The sequence below is a fragment of the Oreochromis aureus genome, linkage group 23 (genome assembly GCF_013358895.1).
Source record: "Oreochromis aureus strain Israel breed Guangdong linkage group 23, ZZ_aureus, whole genome shotgun sequence".
Lineage (NCBI taxonomy): Eukaryota > Metazoa > Chordata > Actinopteri > Cichliformes > Cichlidae > Oreochromis > Oreochromis aureus.
This window is the reverse complement of record NC_052963.1, coordinates 18,369,949-18,394,566: the sequence shown is the minus strand read 5'-3', so window position 1 is coordinate 18,394,566 and position 24,618 is coordinate 18,369,949. Positions and strand designations below refer to the sequence as shown.

Here is a 24,618-nt window from a genome sequence, read left to right as displayed (position 1 = left end):
AAGTAAGAAATTAGTCAAGCACAACATTTCACCACTAAAACCAAATGATTTAAGAAACCAACAACACACCCCTGTACTAGATGGCACCAATACATCACTGTTCCGCTGCTTATGGGACTGGGTGAAGATGAAAGGTGAGCAAAGCACATTCTATGAGGATGCAAATTGTTATGCCACTGTGACAGGTCTAGTGCCCCCTCCAAAGAGGTCAAGGAGACTAGCCCCTGCTGATATAGATGATGTGAGGCGGATGTGAGGTGACACATATAAAAGCTGTTGGGCGCTGGAATTATAACAGTCCTGTACCCCCTACACCTCCCCAATATCTGCAATGAATCTGTATTGCTTAACGAACACTGAACAACTGCAATACACTTGATTGATATACAATGCCCCGCATCGATGATGCCTTGTATTCCTTGTCAGGCAGCCAATGGTTCTCAGTATTAGATCTGCGTATGGGATACGATCAGATAAAAAAGGCTGCGAAGACAAGGAAAAGATGGCATTTATTTATCCCCTTGGTATCAAAGTCAAAGTCAGCTTTATTGTCAAAGACCATATGTACAGTCATACACATTTGAAATTGCAATGCTCACATAGCCCTCAGTGTACACTAAAAATCTAAAGATGAAAAAGGAAAAATAAAGTAAAATAACATAAAATAAGTCTTATGTACAACACAATACTATACAATTATTTAAACAGCAGTGTCCAACACAATCATAGTGATTGTGGGCAAGTTCGTGTGCAAGTGGGAGTGGGGCAGTCAGTGAAAGGGCAATGGTGGTGGGTCAGAGTTTGTATGTTTGGAGGGGTGGGGGTTCAGAAGGAAGAGATGAATGCAGGTCTGGAGTTCGTGTGTGTGAGAGCAGGGAGTGAATTCAGCATCCTGACAGCCTGATGGACGAAGCTGTCTTCCAGTCTGCTGGTTCTGGCCCGGAGGCTCTTCAGTCTCCCTCCTGATGGCAGCAAACTGAAGAAGTTGTTGGATGAATAAGTGGAGTCACCTGTAATGCAGAGGGCTTTCCGGATGAGGCGGGTGCAGTACATCTCCTTGCGGGAGGGAAGAGAAGTACCTACGATCCTCTCTTCTGCTCTCACTACCCGTTGTAACTTTTCGGAGGTTCGTAGCGAACTACTCCACCATCATCTGTCAACTGTCAGTCCTCACCAAGAGTTATGGTCCCACTTGGAAGGACCCCAAAATCCAAGAACAATGTAGACACAAACCAAACCATCAGAGCCTTTTGCTGGACAGTGGATTCAGAACATATCCGTGATACATTTTACGAATACCTGTATGGTTTCAAATTCATTGTCAGGACTGACAATAAGTCATTAACATATCCACTGACATCTGCTAAGGTCAGTGCAGTAGACATACTGGCTTGCTGCCCTCAACACCTATGATTTTACCATACAATATCATCCTGGTTGGTGACTGTGACAGACCATTCCATCCATCCATCTATATATTTATATATATATATCTATATATTTATTTATATATTTATATCTATATATTTATTTATATATTTATTTATATATTTATTTATATATTTATATTTATTTATTTATATATTTATATATTTATATTTATATTAACAAAAAAAAAAATCACAATTTATTGAAATGTTTTATTTGACCACCAATTGCACACAGAGGCTTTTCACAAATGACGATAATGTGAGAGTAAGCCTTTCTCCGTGATAAACACTAGACCTTTAAGAAACAAAAAATCATAGCAATACATCAAGCAATAATTCACGAGGCATAACAATTAAAATAAAAAAAAAAAAAAAACACCCTCTTTTGTGCTAACAAAACATAATGGTGAAATAAAAAATGCGTTGACCTCAAATTACAAAGTGACTATAAAAACAACTGACCAAGAACAGTCACAGGTATCACAGCTGGTTTATATAATGTTTTCTTTGGTATGTGGGAAAACCCTGACATGCAGAGTTTTAAAAAGTCTTCATTTGGCAGTAGATGATTTTTCAGCTGGTGGAATAAACCCATGGTACTGCTACCTTAGCGGCAATACTTTTACGGCATGTATTGCAAATTACCACATTTTGTGTGATACACTCCTCATGAAATCCAAACAACATCTCTCATTCCCTCGCTCATCTGAAACTCTCACTGTCACCATATTTTTCCCTATCTGGTCGCATACAAACATGCATGCTCAGTGCAGTGTGCTGGGTAGAAAATTCTCCAGTTGTGAATGGGGGATTAATGATGCATTCGCCACGTGTGGGGAAAAAAAAAATAACTCAGTGAATTATGCGCAGACGGCTTAATATTCCCATGGCAACTTCTACTCAATAGTTACAATGAAGGCATCGTACGTGGAAAAACTTGCGATACATCGAGTATATTTGATATATCACCCACCCCTAGCCCAGGTGTAGCTCAGCTAGTTACCTCAAAAAGTGCCCAAACTACAACACAAAATGCCAAACACTTAGTGCCTAGGGGTCATCACACCACTTTAAAGCAAAATCAGATGCAGTCACTTTGGACTACTTTGTAATCTTGATTATATGACAAAAAAAGAGTTTTTAAAAGTAGAGCCTGGTTCTACCAGAGGCTTCTTCCTGTTAAAAGGGAATTTTTTCCTTTTTATGTTTTGAATTTATTGTCTTTATTCTTTTTCGATGTACTCATGTGAGGCTGTGTGGCAGGCAGGATGACAGACCCAAATACAGGACTCGAACGCAAAAAGGTGAACTTAAAGCAACAGCATTATTGCTGGGCGAATAGTCCATAACCCAAAACTTACAAAAAATAAAATAAACCCCTGAACATAAGAACTAGGAATGAACCACCAGAAAACTAGAAACACAGGACTGAAACTAGAACATGGGGAGACTTAAACACATGAGGAGGTACGACACGACAAAGGACAAAGGAAAACACAGGGCTTAATAATACAGTGGAGTAATGAGGGAATGGGAAACAGGAGGGAAACACAACTCTGATTAATTAGACATAACATTACAAAGGGAAGCAAAACTAGACACACTGCGATAGGACATGGGACTTTCAATGTAAAACAGGAAACAACACAAACATCGAACCAGGAACACAAGACAACACAAGGAACAAGGGAGGCACAGAGACAAAACCTAAAGGCTGGAAAATCACAGAGGTGCTAAAGAATAACTAAGGGACATGAAATACAAAAGACAAAACCATGAAAATCCCCACAAAATCCCAGAACACCGAATAAACAAAACTTAAACACAGTAACCTGACTCAGGACCATGACATGTACTTTTAGTTTGTAGGGTAGTAAAAAGAAATGCAAAGTGCAGGTTTTGTTATTTCTTCTGTTAAAACACATTTCAATATACTTCACATTATTTTAAGTATACCCTTATATATTTCCTTACCTGGATGATTGAGCATGCACTTAGACATTTTAAGTATAGTTTTTTTTGTATTTATTTATGTCTAAATAGTCCATTAATTTAATTGATTAATAAAATGTGTTTTAATGTTTAGTAATAAAAATAAAGTGAAAAAAAGCTTATTTTGTTTTCAAACTTTTTTTTAACTAGAAGATTGCATATGTATTCAAATTGTTATGTATTTAAATGGCTATAACCTGCTACTCTAATGAACATAACAAAGCCATAATAAAATAAATGTTGCTAATACAAACAAAGGCAGTAGAATTTTAAGCATAGTTGTAAAGACAAAAGGGAATTGTGAAAATTTTACCTTATTTGAACTTGAAGATGTCTGGCTTTAACAAAATTACAGTTAGAGAATAGTGGACAATTTAAGACAATTTGACTGTACTTCAAAGTCTCTCTTTAAATCTAAGAATAAAAAGCTGAATGCTACAGGTGCAGAACAGTGTTGAGGAAACACTTTAAGAGAGTGAATGTTAGAGAAAGAGTTTCAGCCTTTCATGAAGCGGCTCTGATTTTCTGATATTTAAATTGTATTTACACTGCTGTAAACTGTATTTACAGCATTTATTTACAGCATTAATATGGCATGTGTAAGTAAGTAAGTAAGTAAAGTTTATTTATTAAGCGCTTTTCATAGACAGGCAGTCACAAATCGCTGTACACGAAAGTTAAAATAAACAGAACGTTAAGTAACAAAATAGACAATCTAAATAATACAAAAAGTTTTAAAAAAAAGAACATTTATCAACAGAAGCTTTGTTTAAACAGAAAAGTTTTGACTGTTTTTTAATGGATTCCACAGAGTCAACCAAAGTGTAGTTGTGGTCGTACACTGTTACACAGCATTGGTGCCACAGACTGAAAGGCTCTGTCCCCTTTCGTCTTCAGTAGTGTATGGGCAAAAAACAAAAAACTCTGAGTCTATGAGTGGAGACAATGAGCAGCAGTGTATTTTGTAAGAAGCTCTGATAAATAATCTGACCATGGCCAAATAACCTGGCCATTCAGTGCTCTGTATGTGAAAAAAAGAATTTTAAAACGGATTCTAAAATCTATTGGGAGCCAATGTGAAGAATATAAAATAGGAGTAATGTGAGCACGCTTGCTAGAATGAGTTAGTAGTCTGGCTGCTGCATTTTGTATAGCTTGGAGGCGAGAAAGAAATGATTTGTCCAAGCTGGTAAACAGGGCATTACAATAATCTAAACGTGATGACACAAATGCAAGAGCAATTTATTCCAGTTCAGTTAAGGAGACCATTTTTCGTAGTTTAGAAATGTTCCTTAAATGAAAGAAACATGAACCAGGCAAAGATTTTACATGCGAGTCAAGCCCCAGAGAAGAATCAAATATTACTCCAAGATTTTGAAGGAGGACAGAAAGAGGCAAGAACCTGACTGATTTCAGAATGTAGTTCAGGAGGAGCTATGATCATAGTCTCGGTCTTGTTCGTGTTTAAAACAAGGTAGTTGCTAGAAAGTCTATCAGAAACCAGAGTTAAGCACTGGACTAGGATGGACAGCCTATCGAGCTGATGAGGCTTAAAGGACATATGCAGCTGAATGTCATCGGCATAGAAATGATAAGAAATGTCACTAAAAGACTGAATAATGCCAGCAAAAAGAAAGATGTAAAAAGAAAATAATAATGGACCCAAAACTGAACCCTGTGGAACCCTGCAGGTTAAGGGGGCAATGTCAGAGGTGAACCTGTCAGTCCTAACAGAAAAGGTCCTTACTGATAAGTAGGAAGAAAACCAGTCTAAGGCAGAGCCAGATATACCAGCAAAACTTTTAGCCTGTTAAATAGGATTTTATGGTCAATGGTATCGAAGGCTGTGCTGAGATCAAGCAAAATGACCACAGAACAATTCCCTGCATCAGAAGCCATTAATAGGTCATTATAGACCCTTAGTTAAGAGAGCGGTCTCAGTGGAGTGCTGCTTTTGAAAGCCAGACTGAAAAGGGTCAGCAATCTGTAATCTGCATAGTAAGGACCTGAACTGATTTTCTACAATTTTTTCTAGTAATTTGCTTATAAATGGCTATTTTGACATAGGCCGGTAATTACTAGTAGAGCTAGGATATAGATTCTATTTTTTCAATAGAGGAGTTACCTCGGCATGTTTAAAATAGGATGGAACACAATCTTGCCTCAGTGAACTGTTGATGATGGATAGCAATGTGGGAGCGATGCTGGTGAAAGTCACAGACAGGACAGAGGGAGGCAATATATCTAAAGAGCATGATGAGGATTTCATTTTACCTATTACTGTAATTAAATCATTAAATGTGATTCAAGAAAAAGAAGTAAATGACCCAGGACACCAAGGAGCATCATAAGGGGAGGCACTTGGGTCTCAAGTCCATCACCTTATTTACAAAGTGGTTGAGAAAAGTATTACAATCTTCATCAGAAAGTAACACAGCATGCTGAGTTGGAGGAGAAACAATACTGTTGATGGTATCAAATAGAATTCTTGGGTTATTCTTATGACGATTTATAAGATTATTGAAATAAGAGGATCTAACCTCTTTCACTGACTCATTATATAAGTGAAGAAGTTCTTTGAAGTGTTCACGATGGACGCCACATACGCGTTGAAGACCACAAGTTTGATTATTTAACCAGGGTGCGCAGGAACTAACAGAGCAATGCCCAGTTTTGAAAGGAGTAACCTGATTGACAGTGGCAAGACCGTGTTCATTAAAAGACTTAATAAGGAGCTCAATATCGTCAGAAGAAGTTTTAAAATTAAAAAGACAAAACTTAGAAATGATCGAGTCATCAATAATAAAACCTTGGGGAAGAGACTGAGTTGACAGATACATTAAAAGAGAATGACTTATGTTCACTAAAAACCATCAGTCATTTAAGTTCAAGTGTTCAAGGGAAACACCATAAGTGAAGATCAAGTCCGGAGTATGCCCAGCAGTATGAGTAGGACCTGATACATGCTGAACAAAATTAAAAGAGTCCATGATGCTCTGGAACTCCTTAGTGGTACTATTTGATGAGTGTTCTGCATTAATGTTGAAGTCACCAACAATACCTTGCACATTTTAATAGTGGAAGTTAAAAATTCTTGCAAGTCTGACAGAAAAGACGCAGCAGAGCCAGGTGGACGATAAATTACGATACCGTACATATGCTGATCTCTTCCAATTTTTATCATAATCATCTCAAAAGGGTTGTAGCAGCTTGAAGAGATCATCTGGCATAAAAATTTCTTTTTAAAGATTAAAGCTGTTCCACGTCCTCGTCCAGATATCCGAGGTGCACAGAGAAATGAACAGCCTGCGGGACATAGCTCTAAAAGATGTGAGACTTCATTCTCACGCTGCCATGTCTCAGAGATAAACATAAAATCAAGCTTCTCTGCACAGAAGAAGTCATTTAAGATATAAGACTTGTTGGCAATTGACCGGGCATTAATTAACATCATTTTAACATTGCGACCCACCGGGACAGGTGTAGGGTGGCCTGGAAGAGAGTCTGCGCTATGAGGTAAACCGCACAGCAAATCAGGGTTCCTGCTGCGATGAGCCGTGGCTTTCCATGCTTTCAGATGACAGCTCGGGTGGTAAACACAGGGGGTTGTGGGGATTAATCCAGCTCCGACAAGTCTTAGGTGTATATTACCGGCAGTAGCCCAGGAATAAAGCCCCCGAAGGTCCACTTCTCTCCGAAGCCAACAAAGCAGCACAAGAAAGCAGTCTCTCTTCCCCCGCTTCCTCCGATGAGGCCTCTGAAGCAAAAATGAGCTGACCGACAAGAATGGAGGTAAACTGGGTGGTGCGCCGCGCTCAAACGGTGGTGGGAAAACAACCTTGTTTCGTTGACTCTGAAGATTATCCATAGCAAATTTGATCGCTAATAACACATGACGATCATAAATCCCAAGGGAGATGACGCCGGACAAAACTGTAGCAAAAACACTTGCACAACATGTAAAGTAAACAAACACATGGACAAAGGCAGCGGCACAGCCAAACACAGGTGCCATTTTGCCTTCTTTGTCTTGAGAGAAGTACAACTTAGATGCAGAGTGGAATTAGACACAGCTATGTGGAATTAGCTGTATGATCACTTACAAATTGAACTGACAAAAGTGTCATTCCTCTATGAGACCAAAGAAACTGAGGCACCAACCAGACCACCCAAACCCAAATCCAGCATAAAGAGGTTGAGTGAATGTGGTGTTGAAGGTGTGAAGGTGGATAAGAGTGCCAGATGAAACTCTGAAGAAGGACAGAGTGCCAGCAGGACAGTCCACATACACTGCTACTCTGTCAGGGATAGAGTAGGAGGAGGAAATGACTGTTTCTTTCCCATTGTGCCAGGCGGAATAACCATCACAGCATCGCAAACTCCAGGACTGATCATTCCTTCCAAACAAACAGTCCGTGTCTCTTCTTCTTCCAATTCCTTTGTAACTCACTGATATATGAACATCTCCTCTCCACTTAACCTCCCAGTAACAACGGCCAGTCAGACCATTTCTACATAGCAGCTGAGGCCAGTGGCCAAATCTGTCTGGATGATCAGGATATGACTGATCCTTATACATATACGTCACCATTCTGTTGTTATCAGACAGTTTGAGATTTCCATTTACTGTGTTTGTGTCAAGTGTGAGTTCACAGGAATCTGATAGAGATAAGAAAGACAATCCAGCTTCAGTTACTGATGCATCTGTTCATTGATTGACACTCTGATGACTCCTGATATCAGAGATGTGAATGAGTGATGATAATGGTTAAATATACAGCTTTTTTTTCATTATACAAATACTTACACTTCCTCAGACCTGGTCTCAACCATTGAACTTCAGCAGGCTTCATTCTGAAAGAAAGGGGTGGGGGGAATAAAGGCTGATCCAAGTCACTTACTTATGACACATTTAAAACAAGAGTTGAACCAAAGTGCTTTCCAAGTAAGGTAGATGTATTAACAATTCTGGGTCTTGTCCCAGAAATCAGGTGTAGCTAAAATCCATTGTGTTAACCCTCAACTCTGGAAACTCTGGGTTTTTTGTTCCACAAAGAAAGTTCACTTATCTTTCTTTCAGTTACTTTAGTGTCACAGAGTCTTTACCAGCCTGCTCACTGGCAGTCATTCTCAACCAAATTTGTCTCTCTCTGACTAATGATATTCATTGACATGCATTCACATTTCTCAGTTCACTGGATTTAAATGGATGCTCATGGTGACCATGGGCATCCAGATATCTGAATTCCACTGATGATTTTTTTGTCATACCTGCAAACATTCTGAATTCAAGCTAAACATAATTAGAATGAAACTAATTTAATCAGCTGTTCAGGAACTGAAAGAGTTTCCATAATCTCAGAGTTTAGAGTTAGACAAGAAGCTCTGGAAGCTCTCTGGCTAGCTCTGGTAGAATATGTTAATAGAAAACGAGTGAATCTAGCTAAAGACAACTGATTCAAAACCATGAAAAAAGGAAGAAAAAAAAAACAAAAAACAAAAAACAAACAAACAAACAAACAAAAAAAAAACACAATACAAGTTTATTTGAAAATGTTAATCCAGATTTTAAATTTTGAAGAGCTGAATCAGTTGAAGAGGTGAATAAATCCTGACCTGAGAGTTTCCAGTGAACAGTTTGGACTTTTCAATCCCTCAGACAAAAGCTTCATTCCTAAATCCTGCAGGGTGGTGTTACTCAGGTCCAGCTCTCTCAGACTGGAGGACTGGGAGGTGAAAACTGAGGACAAAGCTTCACAGCTTCTCTCTGTCAAGTTACAGCCATTCAGTCTGACAAGACAATCAAAAAGGAGACATTCTTGATTTAACAGGTCCGGCTGTAACAAAGACAGTAATTGAACTCAGCCTTCCAAAAAATGTGGTTAATCAACATTAATTCATGACTTAACTTTTTTACATAAGCCCAGGTACGTTTGGATAGTTTTTCCCCCCTTAATAACTAAATGGTACATAGCTTCCTCCCACACAACAGGACATGTTTGGATAACTGGTGAATTTAAATTGACTGTAGGTGCAGATGTGAGCCTGAATTATTGTCATTTTCTCTGTGTTAGCCCTGTGGTAGATTTGTGACATTTTTAGGGTGTGCACACTCTCTTGTCCAAAGTTAGCAAGGATGGGCTTCATCCACCCTGTGATTCTGAAATAATATACACCCTTGGAAAAAGAGAAGTGAGTTTTGTTGGTGACAGAGCTGCCTTCTGTCTTGTCGAACTCTGTTTCCTGTTAGCCTGGTAGGGTGTGGCTAACTGAACAGCAGTGTTGGGGAACAAACAGACATGATATTTAAACTTCTCTGTGTGATTTCATATCTGTGTTCAGTACTTAAGAGATATAATTAGAAAAAAAAAAAAAGATCTCAAAGAAGTCATTAAAAAATAAACTACAACTTGATCTGACCTGAGAGTTTCCAGTGAACAGTTTGGACTTTTCAGTCCCTCAGACAGAAGCTTCATTCCTGAATCCTGCAGGGTGGTGTTACTCAGGTCCAGCTCTCTCAGACTGGAGGACTGGGAGGTGAGAACTGAGGACAGAGCTTCACAGCTTCTCTCTGTCAAGTTATAGCCATTCATCCTGACGAGACAATCAAGATTCTTTTTTCATATATTGTTTTGTTAGATGTTTTCTCATTGTGCATTTAATTACCATCATTACTAAATTCATAATAAATTTATTCTGCATCAGTTAGCATTTACATATAACTGATACTAGAAAACAAATGGTTTGACTTAAATTATTTTTCTGCAGTTATAATTAGCTCATAATTAATCTCCTCCACCTCCTAAATGGGAAGAACAGAACAACCTGTGTAACAACATCACCTCTAAAGTAGAGGTGATGTTGTTACATTTATTTACAGGAAAACTGGTGGTCTTAAAATATGTTTTCGTTAAATTTAAATTCAATTTTCATACATTTCACTTAGAATAAGTTGTTAACATTTAATATATGGTTTGTAAATAGAAGAAAATTACAAAAGTGTAGAAAAAGCTATGAACACTTCAGAAGCAGGCTTATATTTATTCTGGATGTGAAAAAAAGGTTATATGTAAAGCTTCAATAATACAGCTCTTGTCAAACAGCACCAACCATTTGTATCACATTTTTAATCTAAATCTTGAAGTTGATAACTTGCTGCTACAAGATGAAAATGGGATCTGATCAAAACGAATTTATCCTCAGCTAGATGTTTGTGTGGAAGATGCCCCCCCCCCAAAAAAAAAAAAATTCCACAAAGTGATTGTTTACAGTATAGATTCCTGCTGTGAAGCTGGGTCTGAACTTCAGGAAACTAGCTGACCAGCGCATGTGAGTATGTATTCAATGCATTAATGCAGACCTTCCCAAAGTGTGGGGGGGGGGCGCAGAGCCATTGCAGGGGGGGCGCGGCATGAAAAGCGAAAAAACAAAAAACAACGCTTGGACACTGCTAGCACGGGGCGCCCACACAAACGCAAAGCAGGAGAAGAAGCATCGCTGAATATGTTTCCAAACCAACTTCATTCTAAGCCAAAGACTAGAAAATATGGTGAAGCATGTCTTCCCTTTGGTTTCACCTGCACAAGTGCCAAGGTAGGTCTCCCCTGCAGAATTGGTTTTCCCAGAGTTGGGAGCACGCGCTGGGCTCTACAAATCACGGACAAACAGTATCCCACATTCTTGATTTTTAGTTCACAAACACTTGTTGTAATGACTAACTACTCCTGACATTTTGGAGATGTTAGCTCTTTATACAGTAAAGTTAAAGCGGGATAAAAATAACATCAGGCTGATCCTGCCACAATTTGTTCCCCCTGTCTAAATCACGGACAAACAGTATCCCACAGTTGTTTATGTATTTAAACCCATTTTGCACAGAGAGGCATTTGTTGACAAATGTATTGATAGCAATGTTGAATATTACACAGGAAAAAAACAACTACATGTAAAATAATCACAGCGTGACTCCTCTGCCTTTGTAAATGGAGGGACAGTAACTGCGTGTGTGTATGTAAGCGTGTAAAACCTGAAGATAGATTAACAGTATTTTGTCTCTGACTATCTGCCATTCTGCAATTCATCTCATGTAAACAATAACGTGGCGCACAGCGTGACGTGAAAAAAAAAAAAAGGCGCATACCTTTGACGTTGCGGGACAAACTCTGTATTCCTCGTCCACACTTAAACGCAAAAAAGGAGTTTTAAAAAAAATCTCCGTTTTCGGTGAATCAAAACACCGTTTACGTGTGGACGAAACAGCTGCGTTTAAAAAAAAAAAAACAAAACAACGCAGTGTAGGTGCGGATGTAGCGTAAAAGAGTTAGTAGTTTATTTTCTTACTACCTGTAATTTATTGCAGATTACTTGTATTTGCTTAATTGTTTACTAAATGTTTGAGGTGTGAAATAAACCACAATGGAGCAAAATATGGGTGGGTGCGTGTGCGTGCGCACGTGCACGCGCGAGAAGGGCGGGGGGGTGCGAACATTTTTCTTGTAAAACAAAGGGGGGCCCAGCAAAAAAAGTTTGGGAACCACTGCATTAATGAATGTAAAAGTTATTTAAAGAAATACTGTGATGTTAAGGTGTACAAAGGATTGAAATCAGAATCAGTAAATATATTTGTGAAATTACACAGCTTTGATGGAGGCTTTGGCCACTGGCAGGAGCCTCAGAAGAGCTTCCTCTGATGCAGAGTATTTCTTTAGGTCGAACACATCCAGCTTTTTTTTTGATGACAGCAAGATGAAGGCCAGAGCTGACCACTGAGCAGGAGACAATTTATCTGTGGAAAGACTTCCTGAACTCAGGGACTGTTGGATGTCCTCCACTAGAGAATGATCATTCAGTTCATTCAGACAGTGGAACATATTGATGATTCTTTCTGCAGACAGATTCTCACAGAGCTTCTCCTTGATATACTGGACCACCTTCTGATTGGTCTGTAAACTACATCCTGTCTGTGTTGGGAGGTCTTGTAGGAGAGCCTGATTGGTCTGCAGGGAAAGACCCAGGAGGAAGCGGAGAAACAGGTCCAGGTGTCCGTTTGGACTCAGTAAGGCCTTGTCAACAGTACTTTGGTAGAAGTGCGTCTCTGTACATTCTCTTATTTCAGACGTATTGGAGGTTGTTTCTTGATCTTGCAACAGATTGACTCCAGTGTTGAAGAAAGTCAGATGGACATGAAGAGCAGCCAGAAACTCCTGAATGCTCAGATGGATGAAGCAGAAAACCTTGTCTTGGTACAGTCCTCTCTCTTCTTTAAAGATCTGTGTGAACACTCCTGAGTAAACTGAAGCTGTTCTGATGTCAATTCCACACTCTCTCAGGTCTGATTCATAGAAGATCAAGTTTCCTTTCTGCAGCTGTTCAAATGCCAGTTTTCCCAGAGCCTCAATGATTGCTGTGGTCTTTGGATTCCAGTGTGGATCTGTTTCACCCCCTTCATCATACTTGACCTTCTTCACTTTGGCCTGAACCACCAGGAAGTGGATGTACATATCAGTCAGGGTCTTCGGCAGCTCTCCTCCCTCTCTGGTTTTTAGTGCATCCTCCAGAACTGTAGCAGTGATCCAGCAGAAGACTGGGATGTGGCACATGATGTGGAGGCTCCGTGATGTCTTGATGTGAGAGATGATCCTGCTGGCCTGCTCCTCATCTTTGAATCTCTTCCTGAAATACTCCTCTTTCTGTGGGTCAGTGAACCCTCTGACCTCTGTTACTATGTCAACACACCTAGGAGGGATCTGACTGGTTGCAGCAGGTCGTGTGGTTATCCAGAGGTGAGCATTAGGTAGGAGGTTCCCCCTAAAGAGGTTTGTCAGCAGCACATCCATTGAAGCGGACTTTCTAGGGTCAGTTAGGATTTCAGTGTTGTGGAAGTCCAGAGGAAGTCGACACTCATCCAGACCATCAAAGATAAATACAATCTTGAAATCTTCAAAGCTGCAGATTCCTGCTTCTTTGGTTTCAGCAAAGAAGTGATGAACAAGTTCCACCAAGCTAAATTGCTTCTCTTTCAGCACATTTAGCTCCCTAAAAGTGATTGGAAATGTGAACTGGATGTCCTGGTTGGCTTTCTCTTCTGCCCAATCCAGAGTGAACTTCTGTGTTAATACTGTTTTACCAATGCCAGCAACTCCCTTTGTAAGAAATGTTCTAATTGGTTTATCTCTTCCAGTTGAGGCTTTAAAAAAATCTTCTTGTCTGATTGTTGTTTCTGGTCTGTCTTGTTTCCTGGAGGCCAAATCAATCTGTCTGACCTCATGTTCATCGTTGACCTCTGCAGTCCCTCCCTCTGTGATGTAGAGCTCTGTGTAGATCTGATTCAGAAGGGTTGAGTTTCCTGGTTTAGCAATCCCTTCAAATACACACTGGAATTTCTTTTTCAGCTTAGATTTAAGTTTACGCTGACAAACTGCAGTCAAAGTTTCTGAAAAACAAACAAAACCAAATAAGATTGATTAATAAATTATTCTGTAAATAGTCTAACGTTTCAGTCTACTAAAGAATGAGTGTTTGAACATAAGTTGGTCTATCTGCTTACAGATTAATAAATATTCAATGTATCTAGTAACTAAAATCTTTAGAGAAATCTGCTTACTATTCTGTAGACAGTCAGCCAACTGCTCCTGTTTCATTCTCCTCAGAAAGTGCGTTGTGATCCTCAAAAATGCATCTCTGGTGCTGCTGCTCTCCTCGTCCTCATCCTCCAAGAAATCCCCATCCTTCAACTGATTTTCAAAGTGTTCTGGACAATCTGAGCTCAGAAGCTTTTGCATCTTCTCTAGCTCTTTCCGAATGAAAGTAAAAATTTCTGACTTGAGCATCTGGAAATGAAAGAAACTTAATTTTTAATTTAAACTGGCAGACTGCAGAGTCTAAAAGCCTGCAAGTCTAAACAGAGAATTGTGGACTATTTTAATAGCTGAAAAGTAAGTTTCGATATATACCCACCCAAAATATGGTATTTAACTGTTTACGCTCCCCCAAAGCAGACAGATCCCCGGAAACATTTGAGCTCTTCTGCAGAAGTCTGTGGAAAAAACATAATGTTTAAGGGAACTTAATGATTCAACTCTGTGCAGAACGTTTTAAGAAGCAAATGATGAGATTTTTTCAGAGAGTTTTCCAGACATGAGGATGTGCAAAGCTACTGCTGTTTACCCTTCAAAGGAAGGACACAATGTGACATAGCTCTGTACAGGAAATATAAGAAGCTGGTGGATCATTGTCAGAAGCAAGGAGAGCTTGCTTTATACATGTAGAGCATAGAGGCTTTGCCGCATCAAGAGTATTGATCTGCAGAGCATCATGCAAAGAGTACAGCCATCAGAAGCCTACTGAAAAGGTTTTACACCATGATGGATCATAAGGTTAGACATGTTAGGTTGGCTGTTTAGAGATGAAATATCATATTAAATTGTGTTAATATTGGTATAAATATTTAGGCATGCCACATGCTAGTCTCCAATGACGACCTAGTAGGGAACTACAAGAGGTCAGATTTACAACAAAGCAATATTTTTTCAAAATATGCAAGAAACCTTTTCCTGCTAAAGGTGGACACAACATACTTGTGTTATGGAAAAAATCTAGTTCATCCTTACGTTTAGATTTATGTGTTTAGAATCTTACTGTATGATTTTTTTTTTTTTTTTTTATAACCTTTGCCTGCTTAAGATGAAGCAAGTATGTGTCAACATGACCTTGTGAAAACTGCTTAGCTAGGCCTAACAATGTTCCACTATGTTATCTGCTAACTGTTTTGCTCAGAAGGATGAAGCTCATGAAGATAGTGGGAGTCTTCTGTTCAGCAACAGCCCGGGTTGGACAAAAGACTGTCGTAACTGAAAAGATACACAGAGTTTGTGCAATGTTATAAAAGGGGCGCTGCAATGCCCCGAGGTTAGAACGCCCATTACTATGAACTTGTTATGTTTTGATGTGTCTGTGTGTTCTCCTGTGTGCAGTATTAAATAGTTTGATCACAGCTCTTTCAGTGTTGCAGACTTTATTTACAAAATTCCACGAGACGTGTTTCCTCACTTGAGGGAATAAGACTATGAGCTACAACCAGGCTATAAAGGAGGGGACACTAACAGTTGGTGATGTGGGAATGAAAACCAAAAATGCTTACTGCACTTGCTACTTCACTCCATATGAGGGGAAGAGCAAAATGTAAATGGAAAAAGCTTGACCTTGAGAACACATCTCGCATATTAGATTCTTTTCAGTGGCATCCTGTTAAATCTATAATCAAATTTTAAATTCTACTCCTCACAAACAAGGCCTTGAATAATCAGGCCCGATCTTATCTTAAAGACCTCACAGTACCACATCACCCCCCCCAAAAAAAAAAAAAAAAAAAAAAAAAAAAAAAAAAACCCACACACCACCAAAAGGAGCCATATATACACTGCAATCTTAGAGTACTTGTGGTTCCGTACAGTATTTATAGGAACAATAGGAGGCAGAGTCTTCACCTTTCTTTTGTGGAACCAGCTGATAGTTTGGGAGCTGACAGACACCCTTACTAGACTACTTTTAATAGGATGAAAACACTCCTTTTTGATAAAGCATAGAGTTAGTCCTAGATCAGGTGATGCCGAATCCTCCCAACAGTCCCCGTCAGTCTGGAGCTCCATGCAAGATCTTGCCTTATTGGGTGAGGATGATTAGAAGAAAGGTGGTGGATGAGCTCAAAACTACACAGGAGGAGATTGCTAATGATCTGAAGGCAGCTGGAACCAGAGTCACCACGTATGCCATTGATAACACACTAAGCTGCCACACTACTTTGTCCTGGTTCCTCAACACTTTGTTTTATATCCCTGCTCTAATCAAGGTAAACTTTTTATATATATTTAATGCTTACCGTACATCGGGATGTTGTTCATCTTTAAACACAGCAGGTTTATCCATAGACTGCTCACTTTTCATGGACACACAACTATGTTTAGAGCACTCTGCTCTCTGTTGCTGCATCCTGATAAAAACTAAAAAGACAAAAAAAAAGAAAGAAAAAATATTCCATCAGATTAAATATAACTCATTTGGAAAATAATTGTTGGCTTTATGTCTCTGCAGTCTGAACTCTGAGACAGGAAAAGCAGAATTGTTGAACATGCTGTAAAAATCCTTGATACACAGCTAATAGAACAAGTAAAAAAAAAAGAAAAGAAAAAAAGACTAAAGCAAAAGAATACCATTCCTCTGTGGAACAGAAATGAGTGATAATCAAAACCTGCTTTTTCTAGCTAGCTAGGGATCTGAAATCATTAAAGTGAAATAAAGGTTGGAGTGTAACATAGTTTGCTTTGGTTACATCGTTTATTAGTTTGAAAATTTTAGGCTGATGATGAACTAATTTGACTTCAGAGGATCTCAAAGCTTTAACAGAGGAAGTGTTAAAGTGTAACATCTGTTTAGCAGGAAGAGAAAATGAGACCCAAGCTGAGCAAAACATTAAAATCTTACTTGCTCTATGTAACTGGTAAACTTTAGTTTTACATTTAAGCCACAGTCTTAAAATAATTTTTTCCCACCCCAGATGGTTGTCCTCATTTAGACTGTGGCTCCGATCACTACCTTGAAACTCCAGCACGCTAAGTGGACGTCACCTAGGTCGCCCAGGCTGGACAGGAAACAGCTCACAGACAATGGACGCCGCCAAGAATTCCAACTTGCTTTGTTGAATTGTTTTGCCCTACTAGCTGATCTAGATGAAGTGGATGAAGAAGAGCAAAAAATTGCAGAGGAAAGCATCCTTCACGACGTCGCCCAATTTGCTCAACCATATGGCCACCAGATCAGTTTCGAGAAGACCTTACTACTGACGGGTCGCCAGGCACCGTGCATCTCAAAGGCGTGAAAATTGAACAAGCGCAGGAATCCAAATACTTCGGCTCACTGGTGCAAGAAAAGAAAGTGGCATCAATAGCTGAAATACAGTCAAGAATCGGTCAATTGGCGGCTTTTGCCTCCCTCCGATGGTGAATCTGGAAGAACACAAACGTCACCCTCATCACCAAAATCTGCCTGTAATGCACACTGGTATTGCCCATTCTTCTCTATGGATCTGCGGTCTGGGTCATCCTCAAGCACGACCTCAACAAACTCGAGGTCTTCCAAATGCGCTGTTTGCGTCAGATTCTCCAATTGTCCCTCTGTGACCATCTCAGCAACAGCGTGATACGTAGTCAATGTCACCAGCAGCCCAATGTCACCAGGAAGCCAGGAAGAGCTGATCCAGAAGGGACGACTGCAATGGTTTGGCCACATCTGCCACATGAGCAACCATCACCTGCCATATCGCCTTCTGATGCAGCAACACCCTGCTCTCAAAAACTGACATAGATGTAACACTGTCTGTAGTAACAGTGATCTCTTGGGTGTAGAGCGGCAAGCAGGGCTAGCGGGTGTGCACCAGGAAGTTAATCAGACCACTCAGAGGCTAGTCAGGTACCAATAACTAACAAGACTATACTAGCCAGGTCTCCGAGGCAGTACTATAGCTGGTCTAGATGTCCTGAACACAGGTACCTGAGTTATACTGTTACAAGGGTAAGGTCTTCCTCACTCACAGGTGAGGAGACAGCAACATGCTTGTCTCTAATGGCTATGGGCCGCACACTCTCTAGGGGTCTCCTCTCCTACCACAAGTGGAAAGACATCCCCTAGTGGTGCTATGCCGCAACAACGGTTGTTACACTGTGTACCTGGATTTAGGAATTAAGTACTCAAAGTTTTAAAAACATGTTTAGCGCTATCTTCTGTCAGTACGTAACATGACAGTTGCTGTCATTAGACTGCCAATAGCATTACATTAGTTTATGTTAGTTAATGTGGCAGCACGAGGTGGGAATAAAGTAAATACTCTTCACAGTTTAAAAGACAACGCCACCCTGGGAATTTCACCCAGAGAATACTGGAAGTAACACTAAATCACCAAAAAGGCACTTAGGTTCGCTATACTCAGTACAGAGACGAGGTTCAATGATAAAACAGTTTAACAATTTATTAATAATTATTTAAAACAACGTATAAAAGCACAATCATAAATATCAATGTACAAATATGCTTAAAAGAGGTATTCAGAGCTGAGGCTTACCAGTGGAGGGGCAGGGATGCCACGCACAAACTAAAAAAAAGAAAAGAAAACAAGTGCAGCACACTATCACACACTCACACTAATAAACTAAACAAGGCAGGTGTGTACACTCAAAGGATCCCACGACCAAAGCACCCTAGTCTCCTCCACGTCGGCGCTCCGCATCTGAATAAAAGAAACAAAGAAAATTTTAATATATTACAACAAAACTAATATGGAACGCTGGGGGATAACCCAACTGCAGGACCACACTGGTGATCTGCAGCTAGAAAAAGGGCCTCCCACCAGTGGCGTAACAAAAACCCAAACTACAAATCAAAAACAACAGAAAAACAACATACAATCTAGATAAAACTTTAAAATCTGGAGCAAACGGAATTGCCGTATTGCTGCAACTTGCCGTCTGCCCGACTATAAATTAACACTAGAATTACTGAGCCTTTTTTCCCCTGGTGCAAGTCCCTACTACTAGATTTACTGGCCTGCGCAAATTTGCGTAAATTCCCCCCGACCTTAACACCTCTTGGCACCCCGCTGATATTTTCACAGGTCTTCAGCTCCATTGTTCTCCTGCTTTTGTTGTGCAAACACACCCTCCCCCAACCCCTAACCATGAGAGATTCAAGTTTTTCCTTCCCTGCAAGGCTACTTTCCTTCCTTACCTGCCTGCATGCCTGTCCATAAACCTATATACACAGAGTTGTACATATATTTATATAGCCACACCTTATATAATATGCATAAAGTCTAGTTATACACACACACACATAAAAAAAAATGTTTGTATAGTGCACTTTCTATACCTTGCTCTGTCCACTTTTTTGCAATGACAATGCAGATTTTCCACTTGTGGGACAAATAAATGCAGATTTGCTGTGTGTGTGTGTGTGTGTGTGTGTGTGTGTGTGTGTGTGTGTGTGTGTGTGTGTGTGTGTGTGTGTGTGTGTGTGTGTGTGTGTATATATAACATTGGCATTTGTTTACTCAGATCCAAGGCAGGCCAAACCTCTGTGTTACAACCTACATACAAAAGACAGACATTCACAATATATGGGTACACAAGTCTGTTTTATTTCAGTGTTTCAAACTTTACAGCGTTTGCAGACCCAGTGTCCATCATCCCTGCATTTGGCACAGGTGAATTTCTTACATGTTGCACAGGTAAATCTGCTGCGATTCCTGTTGCAGCTCTCTTGCACCTGGCACTGCGTTGTCTTTACAGTCCCTGGCACAGCAGCTGCAGCAGCCTGCCTCTGTGCTAAGATTTCCTTGTGCTGCATGAATCTGCTACGGTTGCTGAGCTAGAAGACGCAGAAACAATCTTCTTTGCCTGTCCACCCTGTACATGCCTTGTACAAAATGTAGGCATTCACTGCCGCCAGGTCCAGCATATTGTAGAAAACCGCTACTGGCCACCTGCGTGTTGCTGATCTTACAGAATACATCCGTGCCATTTGGTCCAACACGCCTACACCACACTGTAAAAGCAGAGCGAGAGAGTCATGAGTATATGTTTTTCTATAGGCCTGTATAGCACACATCAGAAAACATTGTAGCACTGGTGTAAAATTGTACACACATTCACATACCTTCATGTGGTTGTAGTCTGTGATCGTGTTGGGTTTCCTCTTTCTGCCGTCACGTCTTGGTGCATGGAACTTAGAACACACACAGTCTTGTTTTTTTTTAGGTGCATAAATTGTCAAGGAGACACTGCCACTTCTAAGCACTGAAGTGGAGAATACCTCTCGCTTTGCAGTATCTTTTGCAAGTTGAGGAAGTTCACGCCGGACTTTATTCACCGTGCCCAGTAATGTTGTTTTGCGCTGCAGCAGTCTGTGCGACAGTGACAGTGAAGTAAAGAAATTGTCCGTTGTGACATTTCTTCCACCATCCAAAAACTGCTCCATCAGTTTCATGACCACGTTCTCTGCCAGCCTCTCTCCCTTCTGATGACTGGGGTCCTTTCCCAAGTAAGGAGATGCACTGCAGACATATTTGGTGTCCAAACTGTGGCCATCCAGAACTTGATCCCAAATTTGTCTGGCTTGGTTGCAATATACTGTGTGAATGGACAACGAACCTTGGTAGGGAACAGCTGTTCATCTATGGTCATGTGTTCCCCTGGAGTGAAACTCTTAGCACAGTTCTCGTTGAAGCGTGTCCAGATGTCGGAGATCACTGCAAATTTGTCTGTTTTCACCCGTTCTGCCCACGTGTCCCTGTCATCAAATCGAAGGTGTTGCATAATTGAAATTAATCTCTCGGGGCATTGTCTCTTTGATTAGTGGCACCAGAAAACTTTCTGACCAGCAATCCACAATGGCACCAACAGGACACATGATTGCTCTTACAAACAGGATTGAAATGGATGCCATAAGTTCATGAACTGCCAAATTCCAGTCCGGCTCTGTTCTGCGGGCTTGATGTACCGTGCACTCTCTGATGGTCTGCAGCATTCCCACGTCTAACAGGCAAAGGAAGCTTTGGAGCACACTTGTAACTTTACGCTGTCGGAAGATAAACAAATAGAAAATGGTAAATTTACATGAACCTCACTCTAAATGGGTTTATATAAATATCATATCTAATATGGCAGTGACAAACCTTAGCAGACTCTGTGGGTCCAGCTTGCGCAGTGAAGCACGAAACGATTTGCTTCTGCACTGGGCATTCCAATGTCCTCCTCAACCCACACAGTGCCGTCTTTTGCCGTGTGGTTCTGGCTGGGCTTCCCAGTACCACGGGGCCTCTTCCGTGGAGGCATGTTGGGTTCTTGTTCCGTCTCATTTTCAGATTCTTCTGAAGAGGTATCAGTGGCCTGCTGGACAAATGAAACCTCTCCTCCATCAGAATCTGCTTCGTCCATTTCCCGAAGTAAGGCCAAAGCCTGTTGCGTGGAGAGGTTCTTCCTGCGTGGCAGTGATACGGAGGCCATCCTGATGTGCGTTCTCAGAAATGCGAACAAGAAATGATTCTCCGGCCTGGGTCGGTCTGCTTTTATGCACAGCACTGTGCTGTAGGCAAGCAATGCCACTCCGTCACATACACAGTGACGATGGAACAATGGAAGATCTGTGCTGAGAGTCAAGGAAGGTGTGAATGTGTGTCTTTTATATTTGCAGGTCAGTCAATGTGTGGGATATTTTGTATAGATACGGCAGGCATTTCTGAAAGTTGTAACACAGAGGTTTGGCCTGCCTTGGATCTGAGCAACTCTGAGTGAGCAAATGCAAATGTGCCAGGCCTCAAGGACAACGGGTGGTTTGTACAACAAAAGCTGTAGGAGAAACAAGCTGACAACCTGTGAAAATCTCAGCAGGGGTGCTTAACACCTCGGGACTTGCACCAGAAAATAAAAAAGCCAGTAATTCTAGGGGGTGTTGGGTTTAGGGAAGTTACGCAAATTTGCGCAGGATATCATCCAGTCAATCAATATGCACGCCAGCCGACTCCCATAACAGGTGTTGTGCCAAAAAGTGATTGCCGTCCGCGGGAGCGCGCGCAGCTACTTAAAGCTGCAGCGCCCGGATTACTTGCGTTGCCAGCTACTTCCGTGCCACTGATATAACGTGGGGGAAAAAAAAAAAAAAAAAAAAAAAAACATTTATGCCTTTGTTATAAGGCAAAGGTATGCATTTATGGAACTTTAAAGTTTCTTGTAACCGAATTGTGACGCTTATCAGAAGGTTGCTTTCAGTGTGTAGCGCTGTCACGAATGACTACACGCATCACGATGGAATAATTAATGCCTACAGGTTTAGTATGTCTACTCTTGTTGTTCATATTTGTTATAAGACTATTGTTTTAACTACTATTCGATAAAGACCTATTGTGCCAGTATCACCATGACTCTCTCTTGTTTGTTCAGAATAACGACTGAGAACATGGCATTTTAACGCTACCAAAAAGTGATTGTGGCCTACAACTTGTCACTGAAACAATATTTCGGCTTCAAACTTGTTGGATATATTCCAGAAGGGTTACATGTCATATATTATGGTAAATGGTAAATGGCCTGTATTTATATAGCGCTTTACTAGTCCCTAAGGACCCCAAAGCGCTTTACATATCCAGACATCCACCCATTCTCACACACACATTCACACACTGGTGATGGCAAGCTACATAGTAGCCACAGCCACCCTGGGGCGCACTGACAGAGGCGAGGCTGCCGGACACTGGCGCCACCGGGCCCTCTGACCACCACCAGTAGGCAACGGGTGAAGTGTCTTGCCCAAGGACACAACGACCGAGACTGTCCGAGCTGGGGCTCGAACCGGCAACCTTCCGATTACAAGGCGAACGCCCAACTCTTGAGCCACGAAACTCTGAAATGCATGTGGTGTAGATTGGCTATAATCTAATCTTTTATAAACCACCATCTCCCTCTGGATGCAGTTAATAAGGTGTGACAATTGTTTAATATTACTAGTTTCTTTTTTTCCTTTTTCTTTTAAACTAAATTATATCCAAAAAACTCTCCAAGAACTGCTGAATAACTTGTACAGGAACATTAACATTGATAATATGCCATTTTCAGCCTGCCAAAAAGTGATTATGGACTATATCTTGTCACTGAAACAATATTTCTGCTTCAAACTTGTTGGTTATCATCCAAAAGAATCATATGTGGCACATCATATCCCAATCAGTCTCTAAGAAATGCTGAATAACTTTTAAAGGAACATTAACATTGATAATATGCCATTTCCAGCCTGCCAAAAAGTGATTGCAGCCTATATCTTGTCACTGAAATACTATTTCCGCTTCAAACTTGCTGCATGTCATTCAGATGGGTCATGTGTCAAATATTATATATCAAACAGTCCCTTAGAACTGCTGGATAATCTTTAAGGAAAAAATAAAACCGATAATATGCAATTTCCAACCGGCCAAAAAGTGATTGTGGCCTATAACTTAAGTGCTTTGGGGTCCTTAGGGACTAGTAAAGCGCTATACAAATACAGGCCATTACCATAACTTGTCACTGAAACAATATTTCTGCTTCAAACTTGTTGGGTATCATCAAGAATATGGAGGACCACAAGAGCCACGCGCATCGAAATAAAAAATTCTGTGCTTAATTTTAATAAACTGCATTTCAAAATCCTTTTTCGAATTCCACTTTAATAAAAACATTTTCGAATTGCACTTTAATAAACTGCATTTCAAAAAACATTTTCGAATTGCACTTTAATAAACTGCATTTCAAAAAACATTTTCGAATTCCACTTTAATAAACTGCATTTCAAAAACCTTTTTCGAATTCCACTTTAATAAAATCATTTTCGAATTGCACTTTAGTAAACTGCATTTCAAAAAACATTTTCGAATTCCACTTTAATAAACTGCATTTCAAAAAACATTTTCGAATTGCACTTTAATAAACTGCATTTCAAAAACCTTTTTCGAATTCCACTTTAATAAAAACATTTTCGAATTGCACTTTAATAAACTGCATTTCAAAAAACATTTTCGAATTCCACTTTAATAAACTGCATTTCAAAAACCTTTTTCGAATTCCACTTTAATAAACTGCATTTCAAAAACCTTTTTCGAATTGCACTTTAATAAACTGCATTTCAAAATCCATTTCCCTTTCCTGTTCGCTCAGGGATTAACATGTGGATTAGCAGTTGGATTAGCAGTTGGATTAACAACTTCATTTTAAAAATCCTGCTGCTATTCAAATTAGCCACACCGTGGGATGTAAGGAGCTCTCTGATTGGTTGGTCAGACACAGGCTGTCTGCCAGCCTGGATTTTTCTAGCTCATAGCTTCGCCCTGCTACGAAGCGTGTGTGCTTGTACAAAGGCCGTTCAGCCTCGGGATTTACACTCGGCTCGACACGGATATGTGAAGAATGAAGGGAGCCTGCAGCGAAACGGAGAGCTAACCTCTGACTGAGTGCCCGTTTACTCAGTCTGACCACCTGTTGAAGGTAACGTGCTAACATGGCTAACGCTAGCATCACCCCACGTAGCCCGTTATTTTAAGGTCATTTTAGCTTATGAAAATTTTACGTCGCAGCTGTACGAGCTCGCTACGTGTTTTGTAAGCTGCTGTGCTCTTCACAAATAA

At 40.3% G+C, this 24,618-nt stretch overlaps 1 protein-coding gene across 8 annotated transcripts in view; it reads right to left on the bottom strand.

Moving 5' to 3' along the window:
- Positions 1-1,626: 1,626 nt before the first annotated feature.
- Positions 1,627-24,618, bottom strand: part of LOC116316396 (NLR family CARD domain-containing protein 3-like) — a 33,158-nt gene continuing 10,166 nt past the window's right edge. For 4 of the 8 annotated variants that reach the window (XM_039607406.1, XM_039607405.1, XM_039607404.1 and 1 more), the window contains 9 exons: positions 16,970-18,699; positions 16,300-16,420; positions 14,379-14,457; positions 14,026-14,251; positions 12,057-13,854; positions 9,843-10,016; positions 9,039-9,212; positions 8,230-8,276; positions 1,627-8,081 (listed from right to left, as the gene is read on the bottom strand). In XM_039607406.1, the coding sequence (XP_039463340.1) occupies positions 7,546-8,081; positions 8,230-8,276; positions 9,039-9,212; positions 9,843-10,016; positions 12,057-13,854; positions 14,026-14,251; positions 14,379-14,457; positions 16,300-16,420; positions 16,970-16,988 (3,174 nt within the window). In that variant the 5' untranslated portion in view covers positions 16,989-18,699 and the 3' untranslated portion in view covers positions 1,627-7,545. Of the gene's footprint in view, positions 8,082-8,229; positions 8,277-9,038; positions 9,213-9,842; positions 10,017-12,056; positions 13,855-14,025; positions 14,252-14,378; positions 14,458-16,299; positions 16,421-16,969; positions 18,994-24,618 lie in introns of those variants that run through there. The other 4 variants (XM_039607410.1, XM_039607411.1, XM_039607409.1 and 1 more) reach the window with 4 other exon arrangements.